Raw genomic sequence first — 19,923 nt, forward strand, 5'->3', positions numbered from 1 at the left:
CTCTATATATTTGAGGAACGAGGCTTTTATCAAAGACACTTACTGTAAACATTATTCTCCAGCTTTCTACATTCCTTCCAATTTTGGTTCATTGGTCTTGTTTGTACAAAAGCTTTTAATATAATAAAAATTGTCTATTTCATATTTTATAATGCTATCTCCTTTTCTGTCATGTATTCTTCCCTTCTCCATAGACCTGACAGTTTAACTATTCCTTGCTTTCCTAATTTGCTGATGGTATCACCCTTTAGGTATAAATTCATGTGCCTATTTTGACCTTCTCTTGATATACAGTGTAAGGTGTTGGTCTAGACATAGTTTCTGCCATATCATTTTCCAGTTTCCCCAGCAGTTTTCATCAGAGCATGAGTTTTCATCCCAGAGGTTGGGTCTTTGGGTTTATCAAACACTGAGGTTACTATAGTCATTTACTAATGTGTTTTGTATACTTAACTCTACCACTGATTCACCATTCTATTTCTTAGCCAGTACCAGTCTGTTTTGATAGTTTAGGCTTTATGTTATAATATGAGATCTGGTACTATTAGGCCAACTTCCTTTGCATTTTCTTCATTAATTCTCTTGATATTCTTCCAGATGAATTTTATTATTTTTTCTAGCTCTACAAAATATTTTTGGTAGTTTGATTGGTATGGCACTGAATAAGTAAGTTAGTTTAGGCAGATTTGTCATTTTTATTACATTGGCTCGGGCCTACCCATGAGCAGTTAATATTTTTTTCTAATTGTTTAGATCTGACTCTGTGTGAAAAGTGTTTTGTAATTGTGTTCGTATAGTTCCTGGGTTTGTCTTGGCAAGTAGACTCCCAAATATTTCATAATGTCTACAGTAACTTTAAATGGAATGTCTCTTTCTTTACCTCGCTGTTGTGCTTTATTAGTAATACATAGAAATGCCAATGATTTATGTGGGTTTATTTTATATCCTACAACTTTGCTAAAGTTGTTCATTATTTCAAGTAGTTTTTTTAGTTGATTCTCTAAGCATATCATCTGCAAAAAGTGAGTTTTATTTCCTCATTGACTATTCCAATTCCTTCAATTTCCTTTTTTCCTCTTATTACTATAGCTAACATTTCTGATATTGAATAACAGTGGTGATAATGGGCATCCTTGCTTCACAGTCTGATCTCTGGGAAGGACTTTTAGCTTATCCTCATTACAGATAATGCCTACTGATGGTTTTAGATAGAAACTACTTGTCATTTTAAGGAAAGCTCCATTGATTACTATTCTCTCTAGAGCTTTTAATAGAAATGGGTTTTGTATTTTGTCAAAAAAAATTCTGCATTTATTAATTGTATGATTTCTGTTGGCTTGGTTATTGGCATGGTCAACTATGCTCATAGTTTTCCTAATATTGAACTAACCCTGCATTCCTGTAGTAAATCCCACCTGGTCATAATATATGATTCTTGTGATATATTGCTGTTATCCCCTTGCTAGTATTTTATTTAAAATTTTTGTATCAATATTCATTAAGGATATTGGTCTAATATTTTTCCCCTCTCCTTTTGCTCTTCCTAGTTTAGGTATTAGCACCATATTTGTGTCATAAAAGGAATTTGGTAGGACTTCATCTACTTTTACAAATAGTTTATTTAGTATTGGAATTAATTGTTCTTTAAATTGTTGGCAGAATTCTCTTGTTAACCCATCTGGCCCTGAGAATTTTTTCATAGACAGTTCATTGATGGCTTGTTCAAATTTTTTTTTTCTAAAATTGAATTATTTATGTATTTTGTTTCCTCTTCTGGTAATCTGGGCAATTTATATTTTTGTAAATATTCATCAATTGTGCTCAAATTGTCAGATTGATTGGCATATAATCCGGCAAAATATTTCCTAATTGTTACTTTAATTTCCTCTTCATTTGAATTCACCCTTTTTATTTTTGATATTGGAGATTTGGTTTTCTTTTTTCTAAAAATCAAATTAACCAGTGGTTTATATTATTGGGTTTTTTTTTCATAAAACTAGCTCCTAATTTTATTAGCTCAATAGTTTTCTTACTTTCAATTTTATTAATCTCACCTGTGGTTTTCAGGATTTCCAATTTGGTGCTCAAGTAAGGATTTTTAATGTTCTTTTTTTAGTTGCATGCCCAATTCACTAATCTGTTCTTTCTCTATTTTACTGATGTAAGAATTTAGAGAACTAAGTTTTCTCCTAAGTACTGCTTTGGCTGCATCCCATAAATTTTGGCATTTTTGTCTCATTTTTGGCATTTTCTTTAATGAAATTATTGTTTCTATGATTTGTTCTTTGGATTATTCTTTGGGATTATTTCGTTTCTAATTAATTTTAATCTATCTTTTCACTGCCCTTAATTGAATGCAATTTTATTGCATTATGATCAGAAAATAATGCATTTAATATTTCTGCCTTTCTGTATTTGATTTTGAGGTTTTTATGCCCTAATACATGGTCAGTTTTTGTGTAGATTCACTGCTAAGAAAAAGGTATATTATTTCCTATCCCCATTCAGTTTTCTCTAGAGGTCTGTCATTTTTAAGTTTTCTAAAATTCTATTCACCTCCTTAACTTCTTTCCTCTTTATTTTGTGTTTGGATTTATCTAGTTCTGAGAGAGGAAAGTTGAGTTCCCCCACTAGTATAGTTTTGCTGTCTATTTCCTCCTGTAACTCATTTAACTTCTTTAAGAATGTTGGATGCTATACCACTTGGTGCATATGTTTAGTATTGATACTGCTTCATTGTTTATGGTACCTTTTAGCAAGATTTCATTTCCCTCTTTATCTCTTTTTAATTGGATCTATTTTTTATTTTGCTTTGTCTGAGATGATTGCTACCCGTATTTTTTTTAACTTAGGCTGAAACATTACTATGCTCTTGTCCCTTACCTCTGTATTTGTCAATCTGCTTCAAGTGTGTTCCTTGGAAACAATATATTGTCGGATTATGGTTTTTAATCCACTCTGCTATCTGCTTCCATTTTATTCACATTCATAGTTTTTATTACTTATTCCCCTCCATCCTATTTTTCCTCCTGTTAATCCTTCTCTTTTATCCTTCTCCTCCTTACCAGTGTCTTGCTTCTGACCACTGCCTCCTGAATCTGCCCTCCCTTTTGCCAGTTGTCCCCCCTTTCCTTAATCCCCTCCCCTCCAACTTCCCTGTAAGGTAAGATAGATTTCTATACACAACTGACTGTTTACATTATTGGCTCTCTGAGCCAATTCCAAGGAGAGTAAGATTCAAGTGATGCCCACTGCCCACACTCCCATCTTCCCCATCACTGTAATAGATCTTTTGTGCTTGTTCATGTGAGATAATTTACCCTATTCTACCTCTCCCTTTCCTTCTGCTCCCAGTGTAATCCTCTTCCCCACCCTTGACTTTTTTTTATGTCATCTCCTCAAAGTCACTTTATATTCATACCCTGTCTATGTATACTCCTAACAGTTCTTAAGAATTACAAGTATCATACTTCCCATATAGGGTTGTAAACAGTTTGACATTATTGAATCCCTTATATTTCCTCCCTCCTTTTCACTTTTTATGCTTCTCTTGAGACCTGATATTGACAATCATATTTTTTGTTCAGCTCTGGTCTTTACCTCAGGAAGGCTTGAAAGCCTTCTATTTCATTGCATGACCTTTTTTTTCCCTTGAAGGATTTTGCTCAATTTCACCACGCAGGTGATTCTTGGTTGTAATCCTAGGTTGTAATCCTTTGCCTTTTGGAATATCATATTCTATGACCTCCAGTCCTTTAATGTTGCAGCTGCTTAAGTCCTGTATAATCCTGACTATGGCTCCCTGATATCTGAATTGTTTCTTTCTGGCTGCTTGCAATATTTTTTTTCCCTTACCTAGGAGTTCTGGAATTTGGCTATAATGCTTCTGGGAGTTTTCATTTTGAGATCTCTTTCTGGAGGTGATAATAGATTCTTTCAATATATATTTTGCCCCTCCAGTTCAACAATATCAGGGCAGTTTTCTTTGATAATTTTCTTTAAGTATGATGTCCAGGTCCTCCTTTTGATTATGGCTTTCAGGTACTCCAGTGATTCTTAAACTGTCTTTCCTAGTTCTATTTTCCAGTTCAGTTGTTTTTCCAGTGATGTATTTTACATTTTTTTCATTCTTTTTATTTTGTTTTATTGATTCTTGATGTCTAATAAAGTCATTAGCTTCCACTTATTCCATTTTAATTTCTAAGGAATTATTGTCTTCACTTAACTTTTTTTTTTACTTCTTTTTCCATTCAGTCAATTGTACTATTTAGGGAGTTGTTTTTTTAGTAAATTTTTGTACCCCCCCCCATCTTTTTGCTTCTTTTATCAAGTTGTTGACTTGTTTTACTGTGACTTATTTTCATGGAAATTGATTTATTTTCCATTTCTCTTGTATCACTCTCATTTCTTTTCCCATTTTTTCTTCTACCTCTCTTGTTTAATTTTTAAACTCCTTTCTGAACTCTTCTGGGAGTTTTTTTTTTGGGGGGGGGCTTGAGTTCAATTCACATTTTTCTTGGGACATAGTATTTTGACATTGTTGTCCTGAGTTTTGTCTTGATCTACCCTGTCACCATAATAACATTCTATGGTCAGAGTTGGTTTTTGTTTTTTGCTTATCTTTTACATATTTTTCCCATACTTTTAAATTTGAGCTCTGCTCCTGGGGTGGAAGGGTGTTCCAAGCTTCTAGTGCCTGGAGCTCCAGGCCCTGGCTGTTTGCTTAGTCCTGCACTGGTGCTGCCCTGAGGCCTATGCTGAATTCTCATGCTGTGGGGTTGCAGGGGTCCAGGGATTTGCCTGGTGGTCTGCTGAGGTGGGGATGGGAGGTGGCTGGTGCTGCTTGGTTCTGCAGGGGTCTGGCCTGATGCTGTACTGAGGTGGGAGTGGCGGGTGGCTGGTACTATACAGGGGACTGGCGGCTCACCAGGGGGTGCACTGTGTAGGGAGTTTTAGCACTGTCCTGAGGCACACAGGGGTCCTGTGTGTCAGAATCTGCCTGCTCCCATGATGCTGCACTGGGGCCCCAGGCCTCCCACTGGCATGCTTAGGGCCTGCTGCTGGCTTGCCAGGATCCTTCCTGTCCTTGACTAACACAATCTTAACAGCTAGCTCAAGGAGTAAACTGCTAGCTCAGGAATAAAATCTAACTTTGTGATGTCTGGCTAAGATGTTGACATGGAAGGTTCTAAACAAACCCAGCCACCCCAAGAAATACCATTTAACAATGAAGTGCGCTTATGAAGAACTGCAGAAAAATTCCACTGAACTCCTCCAGGCAGTAAAAGATGGCACAGGATGAGACCTGAACTAAGGAGGTTAAGGTTCAAGGAAAGTGGGCCATGGCCAATGTATCCATAGTGTGGAGACACTAGGAGACCACCTAAAACCAATGCCTTCTCCTTGATGAAGCCTGCAGCCTCCAATCTCAGGGCAGAGATAATGAATCAGGCCAAGACCAGCCAACAGCTTAAGAAACTGGATTGAAACCAGAGGCCTATCTTGGGCCATCAGTAGCAATGAGGAAAGAGACAAAGCCAGTGAGGACCAGACTTAGGGGAAGCTTCAGAAGACTCAGAAGCTGCAGACTCAGCAGGCAGCTGAGATATGTGCCCAGTCCCCAGCCCAAGCTGGGAATTCTGTACCCAGTCCCCAGCCCAAGCTGGGACTAATTCCAGACCAGTGCTGTGATAGATGGTAGAAGGCTTGGCCCTATGCAGTTTCCGATTTAGGAGCTACAGGGCAGTAGCTTCCACACTGTGGTAGACACAGTGCTTAGTACCTGGTATAAAGCTGAGGGTCAGTCTAGATATGTGCCTTAATGCCTTAACTGGATAAGAACACATTTCATTTGTTCACTAGGTATGAATAAGACCTGGAAACTTCCGTGAACCAATCACCCAATCGATAATACTCTTTAGACTAAGTTTGGGGAAGGTATTTGAACAATTTAGATGTCTTTGGAAGCACTTGGATGAACTAGAGTGAAAGTGCACAGCATGTGTGTTCAGATTGGTTGAAGAAACTTAAGTCACACCAGGTGAGTCATTTACAGAAGAGTGGACCAGTTCAGAAATAAGGAAATTGAGTGTCTGGCAGAAGGGAGAAACTTCTAACCATCCCCTTGAGAAGAAATTGCTTGGGCTTGGGGAGAAAGTATTTTGCTTGGCCTCACTGGTCTCCTCCCCTCTCACACTATGATCATAGATAAACCTTGTGAACTTGAAAGTTTTGGAAGACCAGGAGATTTGGACTTTTTCTTCAAAGTCCTTAGGACAGCATCGGTGGAAGGCAGTGAGGACAGAATGAATATGATAAGAGAACAAATCTGAGACTCTATGAGTGGCCTGTCAGAAAAGCTAAATCATACTTAAGGAGAATATCTTGTGGATTCCAAAAATAAGACTTCCAGGTACTGAGAGTTACCCCTCTGCCACATGTGCTGTCTAAGATTGAGCTCACCTTCTCTTGGACTTTGTATGTACTGGTGGAAGAGTATATTATAGACTTTAAGAAGGGGAATTATTTTTAACCACCATAATAAAATACCTTTTTTCTAAAAGCTGATTAAGTCTGACTAATTGATTTCAAATAAAAATGGAGGGGAAAGATACTGATGGGAGCTTGTGAGACATAGCAATAGAACAGACACTCTCACCCCTCTGCACTAACCCCTAGAATACTGAAGTGGGGGGTGTAGCAGGCATGCTATAGAGATCTAGGTTGCCAATGCAAATGGAAGTTTGGGAAAGTAGCTCCAGAGGTGTGCTACAATGGTACAATAACATCACACGTTGGGGATAGAATGAGAGATAGGACCTAGGCTTAGCCATCCCATCTGACAGTTCACAACATTCTTATCCAGGAAGTCAAGTTGGAGACATGAACAGACGGGGTGGGGGGAATGCTATGAGTTAAAAGAATACCAAACCAAGATCTAGGAAGAAAGAAATGACTGAAATAAGTAGGACCTTGGTGGAGGGAGGAGCGGGGGAAAAAAGAACTCTAAGAGTGGATCAAGAAATTAAAGATGAGCTGAAACAAGATAAAAATGAAATTAGAACATTTGGAAAGATAATAAATAGCTTATAGAAAAAAAAAGTTAACAGCCTTTCCCAAGTAGTCATCACCCTTAAAAAATAGAATGGAGCTAACAGAATTCAGTGATTCAATGAGGCAATAATAATTAGAACAAAATCAAAAGAATGAAAAATTAGAACAAGTGATATATATACTATCTAAAAATAACTGACCAGGAAAACAGGAGGGAGAGGTGACAAAGATATTGGGCTCCCTGAAAACCATGGTCAAACAAAAAAGCTAGATATCATATCTGAAGCAATCAAAGAAACACTCCTCCCAAATTCAGATTATTAGAGGGAGAAGGCAAAGTGAAAATAGAAAGGCAATGGCATCTCGATAGAGATCCCAAGTTGAAAACATCCAGAAATGTAATGGCCAAAATCAAGAGTTTTCAGGTAAAAGCACAAAAAAAAAAAAAAACCCAGCCCTAAATTCTAAGAAATTGCAATAAGAATCACCTAAGTGTTAGTAGCAACTACTAAAAAGAAAAGGAAATATTGTAGTTTATCTAAAGACATAAAAAGGCTTACAACGAATAAATGAGCATTGTTCTACAGCAGAAGAATGTCATTTCATGGAATGGAGAACTTTCAAGAATTCTTCTTAAGAAAAACCAGGGCTGGGGGCAGCCAGGTAGCACAGCGAGTAAGAGCACTGGCTCCAGTGTTAAGAAGACCTGGAGATCAAATCCTGGGCTCAGACACTTAGCACCCACCCAGAAACACCTGGCCGTGTAACCTTGAGCAAGTTACTTAACCCCAATTGCTTAGGGGTGGCCAGGTGGCTCAGCAAGTAAGAGCACTGGCTCCAGTGTCGGGATGACCTGGATCAAATCCGGGCTCAGATACTCTGCACCACACCCAGAAAACTGGCTGTGTAACCTTGAGCAAGTTACTTAACCCCTATTGCTTTAAAAAAAAAAAAAAGAAAAACCAGGGCTGAGTGGAATCCTTGAGATACAAACACAGGAGATGCAAAACTTGGAAGGTAATGATATTTGAGCAAGTTGAAGGCTAAATGATGATAGTTACATCTTAATATGAAAAGAGGTCCCCGAACCTCCAATATCTCGAGTCAAAAAGGGAGCAGTAAAAGACGAACAGCTCAGGTACAGCCGTGTGCTTTTTAGCTTGATGTAAGGTGGGGAGGAGGGGGGAGGTCGGGGAGGAGGAGAAGAATACAATAGGGAGAGAATAAGGAAATGAGAGTAACATACTTTTTCTCATAATTGCAATCCATCAGAAAAAGAATATAAATGCACTGAGGTAGGGGTGGGAGAAGTCAGGATCTGGCATCTAAAGTCATACTTACCTGAACTGAAAGAGTAAAGGTTGACTACACAGAGTTCAATGGAGAAATAAGTGGAAATGGGGAGAGGGTAGAATTGGGGAGGGAACTGTGGTAAGGAATAGAAATTTCAACTACAAGGGATGATTTATAAAGGAAAGAAACTCAGGTCGGAGCTAAGTGAAGAGAAGTCCAAAGAAGTAAGATAAAACCATTCCACTTGTAGAGAGAGTCAATCCAAATCCTCTTTCTTCATTACCTTTTTCTATGTAAAAGAAGAGGGGGAAGGGAAGTGAAAAAAAGCATTTATTAAGTACCGTCTGTATGCCAGGCACAGTGCTAAGTATTTCACAAATATTATCTTATTTGAGTCTCGCAACAACCCGGGGTGGTCGGTGCTGCTGTTATCCTCATTTTATAGATGTAGATACTAAAGACAAGTTATAACTTGCCCAGAGGTCACAGAGTTAGCATAGGAAGTCAGATCTGAACTGACTCCAGGCTCCGAGTTTCATCCACTGCACCATTTAGCTGCCTCTAGAAGAAACATGATAGTAGGAAAGAAAAACACACTAAATGGTCATAGATGTGAATATGAATCATCCACAAAACAGAAGAAAAAGACTTCCTACCAAACTCCTTCTATGACACAAATATAATTTTGATATCTAAACCAGGGAGGGCAAAAGCAGAAAAAAAAAACTATAGACCAGTTTCCCTAATGAATATTGATGCAAAAATTATAAGTAAAATTATCTCTGCCCAGGGAGTCCTGAATACATAATGCAGGCTCAAGTCACATTTTTTTTTGCGTAGATATTGAGCTCGTTTTAACTAAAACCCCCAAGATCTTTTTCCGATGAACTACTATCTAGCCATGTCTCCCTCATCTTTTATGTGTGAAGCTGATATTTTGAACCCAAGTCTACATTTATACTCATTACAATTCGTCTGATTAGATTCTGCCCAGTGTTCTGGGATGCTGAAGTCCCTTTGGATCTTGATTTTTTCACATATGTCAGATAGTCTACCTAGCTTTGTGCCATGCAAATTTGATAAGCATTCCATCTATACTTTTAGCTAAGTGATTGATTATAAATGTCTGGGGCCAAGCACAAATGCCTAATCCACTCTACTAGAGCCCTCCTTCCAAGTGAACACTAAACCATTATTCTTTAGATGTGGCCATTCACCAAGTTCCAAATTCTTCTAAATACACAGCTCTCCAGCCCTCATGTCTCCTTATTCTCCCCAAGAATAACACGAGAGACTTTTTCCAATGCCTTGCAGAAATGAAGGTCAACTATGTACAGACTTCCCTGATTTATAGTTTGTTCTCAATAAAGCCAAGCTGACTTTATGGTCTGTTTCCTTTTCTGAATGTTCAATAACCATCCTTTTAGTAATACATTCTGGAATTCTGCCAAAGAATTACAGTAGAGCTCACTTGCTTCTCTACATTCTTCCTTGTTTTGGACAAAATATTTGCCTTTCTCCACTCCTGCAACTTTACAGCTGTTCTTTCTGGGCCTGTCTTTCCTGAGGTGACTGACATTGGCTCAACAATCATATCCACCAGTTTTTTCAGTATGGTGGGATATAACTAAATCAGGCCTGGTGCCTTGAACTCATGAAGAGCAATAAAATGCTGTCTTAATATATCCCTAATTAGCTTCTATTTCAACTCTGATCAGCCATTTCTGGCTTGTCCTTTCCAGCCTAAAGGTCACTTTCCTTGGCAGAGAAAACAAGTAAAATGCAGGTTGAGTAGTTCTACCATTATCCTCTTTCCCCTAAGAAGAAATCCAGTCCTCCTTTTTTCAGAAAAGTTAAAAAAGACTCCCAAGAAACCAGAGCAACAGACCTGCAAGTCATTGTGTAGCCAACTGAATGGTCTTTTCCTGGTCCTGGGACTTCTTCCTGTACCATTCAGACTAGGGGGAGTGGGATATACACAACTAAGCAGAGAAAAATTTTACTTCTATCTCCAAGATTCTAATGAAAAAGCACTTTACTGATAAGGGTACATGATCAAAAAGTTGGGAGACACCTAGTCTAGGGATTTAGCAGAGTTCCTAGTTTTTTCCCAAACTGTCTGTTTAGAATCTGCAAATCTCTCTAGGCCTAAGGTAAGGGGGTTTGTTCAAATTGCCTGAGACTGATTCCTGTACCATTTAGACCAGACAGAATAACAGCTGTTTCACATATAGCTGTATATATAATAACCAACAGCTTCCTTAACTAGTGACCAATCAATTGGTGATAAACCTCTCTCCATCCTTAGCTAGTTTGGTACTTGGGCCACCAGGCACAGAATGTAGCTGTGGTTCTCAGTGTTCTTCCAGCTTGGTAGAAGCCTGTCAGAACATGTGTTCTACTGGTTTAGCCTGTGAGAACCCAGGATTACCTCCATGCCATAAAATAACATTGAAGTATAACACTTATAGCAGAAGACACATGTAAATTGTGTAAATTCAAGTAATTTGCACAATTAAATACAAAAATAAATACCTAAAGTCATGGAATTACATGACAGGGTGGAATCACAAGAAATAATCTAACCTTTCCTATTTATAAACTCAACTTTCAAGAGGGCATTTAAAAATTCTTTTCTTGAACATTTTCAAGAAAGAAGAGTAAAACATAAGGGCTTAAATTTTTTTTTACACGAATTTCTCAACTCAGAGTAAAAGCTTGAAAATTCTGAACAACTTCAAAATTTATAAATGTGGCTGGATAAGATGTCTAAATAAAAAAATAGAACAAATCATAGTAACCAAAATGAATCATTCATACTATTAAATTATAAAAAATTATTCAAGACATCAAAATAATAAAAGATTAAAATTTGTCTTATATATCTGAATTGCCACTTCCATAGACATTCCATAATGTTATTTTATTAAAAAATGATTGTTAAAGGGGGGCGGAGCCAAGATGGCGGAGTAGAAGCACGACCTTCCCGCGGCTCCGGCTTCCACCCTCCCCAATCCATGTAAAAAGGGGACTCTAAACAAACTTTGGAGCTGCAGAACCCACAAAATGACACAGAGAAGCTAACCTCCTGCTGACGACAGCCCGGCAGGCCGGCAGGAATTGGCCAGCGCAGCGCTCTGGGAGCCGAGCCCAGCCCCACGCCAAGGCTTTAGCCCCAGGGCGGGCCTGACCAGCCGCCAGCCAGAGGGACTCCAGATCAGCAGCAGCTGTGGCTGTTTCTAGATTTATCGATACATAGATGCAAAGGACAAGGTGAGAGGCCAGTGCAGTCTGGACTTTGGGACCCAGGAAGTGGGAGTGCGTGGCTTTTACCCCCGGAGCGAGAAACTGCTGAGATGCCAGCACAGCCTGCCAGCGCCACATGGCGGCTTCAGCTCCTGGCCTGCAGAGTGTAGGGGGACCAAGCACCAGTCTGAGGGGTCATCGCTCTTGCTTTAACCTGCTTGGATCTGGATTGCAGTCTAGGGTGGAGGTCCTGGGGTGTGTGTCCAGCTTGCCAGAGCGTGTGGAGACCTCAGAGAGGGCACCCATCTAATACCTCAGGCAGCTGAGAAAACCCCAGCGTTTGGGACGAAAACTCCCCTGTCTGGTGGCAGAGTCCTACTGTAGGCAAAAAGCCCAAAAGTCAAATCATTGAGTGGCAAAATGAGCAGGCAAAGGAAACAAAGCAGACAGAAGATTCCAACGTTACACTCTTATTTTGGGGATAAGAAGGAGCAAGGCATGGAACAGGAGGAAAACAGTGAAGTCAGAACTCCTGCACCAAATGCTTCAAAGGAAAATACAAGCTGGTTACAGGCCATAGAGGACCTTAAGAAGCAGATAAGAGATGTGGAGGAAAAATTGGGAAGAGAAATGAGAACAATGCAAGAAAATTATGAAATGAGAGTCAACAGCCTGACTGAAGAAAATAATACCTTAAAAAACAGACTGACTCAAATGGCAAAGGAGGCTCAAAAAGGCAATGAGGAGAAGAATGCCTTAAAAAGTCGAATTTTCCAGATGGAAAAAGAATCTCAAAAGCTCACTGAGGAGAATCATTGCTTCAGAATTAGATTGGAGCAAATGGAAGCTAATGACTTTATGAGAAATCAAGATGCTGTTAAACAGATCCAAACAAATGAAAGAATAGAAGGCAATGTGAAATATCTCATGGGAAAAACCACTGACCTGGAAAATAGATCCAGGAGAGATAATTTAAAAATTATTGGACTGCCTGAGAGCCATGACCAAAGTAAGAGCCTGGAAAGCATCCTCCAGGAAGTTCTCAAAGAAAACTGCCCTGATGTTTTAGAAAGAGAGGGCAAAATAGAGGTTGAAAGAATCCACCAATCACCTCCTGAAAAAGATCCCAAAAAGAAAACTCCTAGGAATATTATAGCCAGGTTCCAGAATTCCCAGATTAAGGAGAGAATATTACAAGCAGCCAGCAAGAAACAATTTGAATATTGTGGAAACACAATCAGGATAACCCAGGATCTGGCAGCTTCTACACTGAGGGATCGAAGGGCCTGGAATGTGATATTCCGGAGGTCAAGGGAGCTGGGATTAAAACCAAGAGTCACCTACCCAGCAAAATTGAGTATCATGTTTCAGGGGAAAATATGGTCATTCAATGGAATACAGGACTTTCAAGCATTTTTGCTGAAATAAACAGAGTTGAATAGAAAATTTGACATTCAGATACAAGAAGCAAGAGAAGCATGAGAAGTAAACAGGGAAAAGAAATCATAAGGAACTTATCAAATTTGGACTATTTTTTTTTTTAAGCAATCGGGGTTGAGTGGCTTGTTCGGGGTTGCATGGCCAGTTGTTGTTTCTGGGTGTGGTGCTGGGTGTCTGGGCCCGGATTTGATCCGGGTCGTCCCAGCACTGGAGCCGGTGCTCTTGCTCGCTGAGCCCCCTGGCCAAAGTTGAACTATTAACATTCCTACATGGAAAAACAATAATTGTAACCTATGAAACTTTTCTCAGTAGTTGAAGGGATTAGAAATATATATATATATATATATGTCTTTTTTATGAGGGTATGCAGGCATATGAATACATATGTGAATGTGTATATATACGTTTACAGGTATACATAGATAGAGGGCACGGGACCAATTTAACAGGAAGGGATGATACTTAAAAGGTGAAATCAAGAGGTGAGAGGAATATAATGAGAGGAGATGGGGAGAGACAGAGTGGGACAAACTATCTCATACAGAAGAGGCAAGGGAAAATGTTTACAATGGAGGGGAAGAATAGGAAGGCAAAAGAGAATAGGTCAACCTTATTCCTATTGAATCTGGCTTGAGAAGGGAGGGGATCTCACCCTCCAGGAGAATAGGGGGGGAAGGGGATGTGAGGGGGGATGATGGAAGGGAGGGCAGGCTGGGGGGGAGGGAAGTTGGAAGCACCCACTTTTGAAAAGGGACAGGATCAAAGTAGAGAATAGAACAGGTGTGAGGTGGAATAGGAAGGAGGGAAATATAGTCAGTCTTTTACAATACATCTACTATGTTATTGTTTTGCATTAGCCACACATGTACAACCTATACTGAACTGCTTGTCCCCCCAGTGGGGGTGGGTGGCAGGGGGGGAAGGGAATGAATCTGGAATTGAAAGTTTTAAAATCAAATATTCAAATATATATATATATATATATGTGTGTGTGTGTGTGTGTGTGTGTGTGTGTGTGTGTGTGTACATATATATATACTATTATTAATACCATCTTACATGTAATTAAGAAAAAAGATATACAGGCACTGAGGCATAGAGATCCACTGTAAAAGTTGAAACGGGCATGGGAGAAAATATGGGGGAGAGCAGATTGGAGGTGGGGATATCCTGTGGGACTGCTGTTTCGGGGGGATGGGTGGGGGTAAAATGGGGAGAAAATTTGTAACTCAAAATCTGGCAGAAACGAATGATGTAAATCAGCAGTTAATAAAGCATTTAAATTTAAAAAAAAATAAAAAAAATGATTGTTAAAGAATTACTGATAATCAGGTGGTCAGAGGAAGTTTCTTCTCTCAGTAGGATTGTACAGATGCAGTTAGGTAATTCTTTGAATTTAATGACCTAAAATTGGGGAGAAAGAGACATTTTTTTAAATACATGTAGGTCATATTAGCAGATACAAATTTTTACTTGAAAAAATACTTTCAAGTTTTCAATATACTTTCAATTTTTCTACATTTTTTATCACAAATTTATTCCACCAAATTCAAAACAAACTATTTTACCTTCATTATGTAAAGCCAATTAATTAGAGAAAAAGAAAGCCTATTTTAGGTTTTAAGAACACAAATTATGAACCAAAGATTCTAATGCTATTGTTTTAGGATTTGTTAACTGAAAAGTTAACATAATTTTTTATTAATTATTAATTATATATATGTAATTATATTATTAATTATTAACATAATTATGTTAACATAATTCTAGATTGGCAAAATGTTCATAAAATCTTGAAATCAAAGAGAATTCAGTGAATTGAAAATTTTAACAATATGGTTTAATAGAATGAGCACAGCCATCTGGGAGACCTGGGTTTGAGCTCTGGGCTGCTCCTTAAAAAGTATCATGAGGAAGTACCCCATTTTTTAAAATAAGAGTACCTATTCTGTAGTACCTGCTTCACAGGGTTGTGCTTTGTAAGCATATCTAATATATATATAAAACCATATGTATGTGCTTTGTAAGCATATATAATAAACAGCATGTGTGAGCGGCTTATTTATTTGATGTGACAGCTAATTAAAATAGAAAATAAATTCTTTACTTTCCAGAGAGCAGGCAGCAACTTCCTCTTCCCACACTGTTAATATAGTCAGTGTGTCTTCACACTATTTTGTTTCTCAAGATTAAAGAACAGCAACAAACAGAACTCCTGTTTTGGTTTTGCTTTGTTTTGCTTTGGAAAAAGCATTACCAATTTAACTGCCTATTCTGTTTTGTGAAGGAGAAAATCTGGGCTGAGGGACACCAAATGATTTGTCATTTGTCACCTATCAAAGAACTACTGGGTGAAATTCCAGGATTCCCCACTTTCTTACTAAGACTACATGGTCTCTCTTCTATAGAGACAGTAACTAAGTCACAAATGGATTGTATTCTGAAAGTTTGTTAATAGAACCAAGAGCTGACATGGGGAGCTCAACTACTCAAATATTTGAAAAGCTATTATCATGGAAGCAAGCTTGCCAGATCCCATAGAAAAGGACTAGGAGCCTTGGGCAAAAGTTAAAAAGACAAATTTCAGCTTCATATGAAGCAAAACATCCTAAGATTCAAATTGTAACGAGCTACCTTGGAAGGGACTGGGTACCCTGGTAAACGTTTAACAACAAGCTCTCAAAAAGACTATATGATACCTTTGCTTTTGGCTTTGGCTCTGACACTAAATTTACAAGGTCATACCACACACAGATTAACAGACTGAGAGCTGGAAGGAACCACAGACCCATGTAGTCCAATGCTCTTCATTTTAGAGTTCAAGAGACTGAGGCCCAGGAAGATCACACAGGTACTAAGCATCAGAGGGAGGATTTGAACCTAGGTCCTATTTTGTATTCATACTTAGCTCTTTTGGACATCTTTGAGAAGTATAAATTGGTTGATGCCTTGTTGCCACCACATCAGTCTCATTGATCTACTTGATTTGTTCTTCTGTTATCAGAATTCTGTTCTTGAAAAATCTGCCTTCCCTACTGATCCATCTTTCCTGGAAAGTGTAGGTTGGGGTGGGGAACCTGTGGCCTTGAGGCCACATGTGGCCCTCCAAGTCCTCAAGTGCAGTCCTTTGACTGAATCCAAACTTCACAGAATAAATCCCTTTAATAAAAGGATTTTGTTCTGTAAAACTTGGACTCGGTCAAAAGGCCACACCCAAGGACCTTGAAGGCAAACATGTGGCCTTGAGGCCACAGGTTCCTCAAGAATCTAGAGCAGGGCTTCTTAAACGTTTTCCACTCCCAACCCCTTCAGTGCTTCTTAAACTCTGGTTTGCACCCCCACATGCGGCTGTGACCCATAGTTTTAAGAAGCACTGATCTAGGCACAGGGAGAGTGATTTGTTTATGACCATTGGGCTAATAATGCATGGCAGGGGCAAGACTTGAATTCAGATCTCTCCTGACTTCCAAGTCCAATATACTGCTCCCCTTCCAACCACACTGCTTCTCTAATCTATCACAAACTCTAATATGGCATGGTTACTTCCTCCCAAGATGACACTATTGCTGTTTTGTCAAAAAAAATTTCTCCGTATTGGCTAGGAGAAGGCCCTGCATAGCTTTTCTCTCTGATGTACTGTTCACCTTTGGAAGGATGGAATGATTAAATTGATTTGGTTACAGCATAGTAACAATGAAAATAATGTCACAGAATATGGAATTCCTTTGGAATTGTTAGGTTAATGGTCATAGACTATATGGCCCAAGTAATGCCCTAGAAGCGATACTGAAAAAGTATAGATTCTTTCAGGCTGATTGCTGGTTTTCAATAAAGAGTTGTGAACAGCATCATTTATATGCAATCTGATCACAATAAAGACCAGTCAAAATAATAAGGATTGTCATCAACAAACAATTCAAATGCTTATCTTACTGTGCCATTTCTTTATATGAAAGCATTATTTTTATTATGTTAACCTAATTTTTGAAAACTAACTATTCTCAGCTCTAGATAACTTAAAATCAAGACCCAACACCCTACATGGTAGAGTGAGAGCACAGGATTTATGGTCATAGAACCCAATTTCAAATCCCAGTTCTGCCACTTCCAAACTGTGAGACCCCTAGTTAGTCCCTTTACATTTCTGGACTTTGGTTTCCTCATCTGTGAATTGATACAGTTGGACTAGATAACCAAGTTGAATGCATTTATTATAACTGAGCCAGGAGCATAAGAATGGGGTTTGGGTTCCATACAGTCTTGTTCATTTGCTCAGTTGTTTAAGTCATGTCCAACTCTGTGACTTCTTTATGGAGTTTTCTTGGCAAAGATACTGCAGTGTTCTGCCATTTCCTTCTCGAGTTCATTTTACAGATGAGAAAACTGAGGCAAACTGGGTTAAGTGACTTGACCAGGGTAACACAGCTAGTAAGCATCCAAGGCCAGATTTGAATTCATGAAGATGAGTCTTCCTGACTATAGCCCCAGCACTTTATCTACTATACCATCTAGCTGCCCCCACCCCATATGGTAGAAGGGCTATTTTTGTGGTGTAGTGTAATGAGAATGTAAATTTTAAAGATCTTCCCTGCCCCTAGGCTAAAGTGCACCTGGAGCCTGGGGTGGGAGGCTTGTTTTTCAGTAGATACTTTTTGATTGGCCAGTGGGTCCAAAAGGTTGTTACATTCTCTGAGCCAGGAGAACGCTATATAAGCCCTGATGTGAGGCTTTGTTTTGGGGGCTCACTTTGAGAAGTGTTCTGTGATTTGATCTGTATTCTGGGAAGCCGTTGTCCAGGGCCCCCCCCCCCAGCTTTGACAAACCCAGATGTGGAAACCCAGATGTTGACTGGGTATGGATGTGATGGCTGGACAGTTTGGAAATCTGTCTACTTGATCTGTTTCTGTCTTGATATTTCTGCCTGTATACTTTGAAGTTCGGGGTGCTGACCTTTTCCCCTGAACAAGGTAAACGATACATGTCTGACTGATTAAAGTAAGCTTGTTAACCCATTTTGAGTTGCTTTCCTTTAACAAAGCAGATCCAAGAACCTGTGAGCAGCCACCCTGGGGACGCTTGGGGTGCTTGCTGCTACATGTAGTAGAAAGAGAATTGCATTGGGAGTCACAATACTTTTGTGACCTTGGAGAAATGTCAACCTCTTCGTGACTCTGTTTCTTTATCTATAAAATCAGAAAGTTGTCATCTAAGGTCCCTTTTCAGCTCTAAATCCTATGAGTCTATAAAATAAACAGGCAGAAAGAGAGAAGATAAATAATCTAACTTCCTGAGGGAGAGATTCCACAAAAGTCAGAAAGAAGGTTTCTGAATCTAATTTAGACTTTGAACACCTAAGAACCTACCTCTTGGTTTTGTCAAATGTTCAACATATTAAGCTGATGTAATCAGTCTATCTCTAATGCTATGTGTTCATGGGAAATTATTACAGGGGTACAGACAGAAAATGCAATTTTGTACTTTTCCTATTATCTGTGAATGAGGATTTCTTAGAACAAAGCTCAGCGCTAACCCCTGAATAGCAATTATACTCTGCTTGGCTGTAGAAAGTCTCTAACAAATGACAATAAAGTATTTTTACTTTGCTCTGAAATCATAGCTAGATAAGGATAGTTCAGTAGCGTCAACTTAATCTCAACCACACAAGGATTCCAAAATACTTAATAGATCTAAATTTTGTAGGGGGTGGGGTGTTCTATTACCCATCCTTTTCAGCATGAGAGAGGGAAAATACTCATTAAGAGACCATACAGCAAAGCAAGCATTTGTGATGAAAAACCTCATCCAAAATTTAATCAAAAACATGGAGATCTCTTAGGACAAGAACAGGAATTTATTCTCTTCCCAGGGAGAAGAGGGCGTTCTTCCCTATGACTGATCATGAGGAAGAGGCACATTACAAAAGGCAAAACAAGAATTAATAGCCTAATGAACCCCTTCCCCGGGTTCTCCCTTCTCCCATTGGCTGAGAGGCGGGTTCAAGTCTCAGCGCAAAAATCTTCCCCACTGGCAAACAACAGAGGCCTGCCACCATCCCTCAGTGACTGAGAGACAGGCTTACAAAGAACAAAGATGCTGATTGACAGCAAAGGAAAGGGAGGAGGGTCTCAAAGCAACAAGGGAGGAGTGAGCTCAGGCTGTCCCTGACTCCCACTGGCCAGGAGGAGGGACCCACAGAAGTGAAGGTGTGGGGGAGGGGACAGGGAAGTTCTGAGAAGTTTTCACTTCCCTCCAGACACAAGGTTCTAAGACAACTCCAAAAGGCTGATGATGGAAAATGCTGTCCATATCCCAAAGAACTATGGAGTCTGAATGCAGATTGACATATACAATTTGGTCTTTTAAAAAAATTTTGTTTCTTCTTTCTCATGGTTCCTCCCATTGGTTCTCATTCTTCTTTACATCACTAATGTGAAAATATGTTCAATATGTATATGTATGTATATGTAGAGCCTGTATCAGGTTGCGGGCCATCTTGGGGTGGGGGGAGATGATGGAGGGGAAGAAAAATTTGGAACTCAAAATCTTATGGAAGTGAATGTTGAAAAATAAAAATAAAATTAATATTTATTTTTTTTAAAAATTAATATTTATTTTTTATACAACATAAACATTCTGAGGAAATCTTAAAAACAATTTAGTGTCAACTAATGTGTTAAATTACCACTCAAGTCCTCTGATTCATCACAGCATGGAAGGACCCTCTATAGGGTCCATATAGTCCTTAAAGACTATACTACAGCAATGGGAATATAAGCTCTGACAGGTTCTATCAAGCTGGGAACGGGCCTGGCAACTGAGCAGTTGTCTGCTGTCCAAGCATCAGTCTAGATAAGTTTGAAGAAGCTCATGCATAACCAAGCTGGCCACCCG

The 19,923-nt window shown here is 39.1% G+C and overlaps 1 protein-coding gene across 1 annotated transcript in view; it reads right to left on the reverse strand.

The window, feature by feature from the left end:
- Positions 1-14,010: 14,010 nt before the first annotated feature.
- Positions 14,011-19,923, reverse strand: part of CFAP96 (cilia and flagella associated protein 96) — a 46,836-nt gene continuing 40,923 nt past the window's right edge. Inside the window, exon 9 of the mRNA XM_069095972.1 lies at positions 14,011-14,436. Within this exon, the coding sequence (XP_068952073.1) occupies positions 14,388-14,436 (49 nt within the window). The 3' untranslated portion in view covers positions 14,011-14,387. The remainder of the gene's footprint in view (positions 14,437-19,923) is intronic.

Source organism: Petaurus breviceps, unplaced genomic scaffold, assembly GCF_028583685.1.
Source record: "Petaurus breviceps papuanus isolate PSGF00001 unplaced genomic scaffold, PetGlider_PUasm1.0 126, whole genome shotgun sequence".
In the NCBI taxonomy this organism is placed as follows: Eukaryota; Metazoa; Chordata; class Mammalia; order Diprotodontia; family Petauridae; genus Petaurus; species Petaurus breviceps.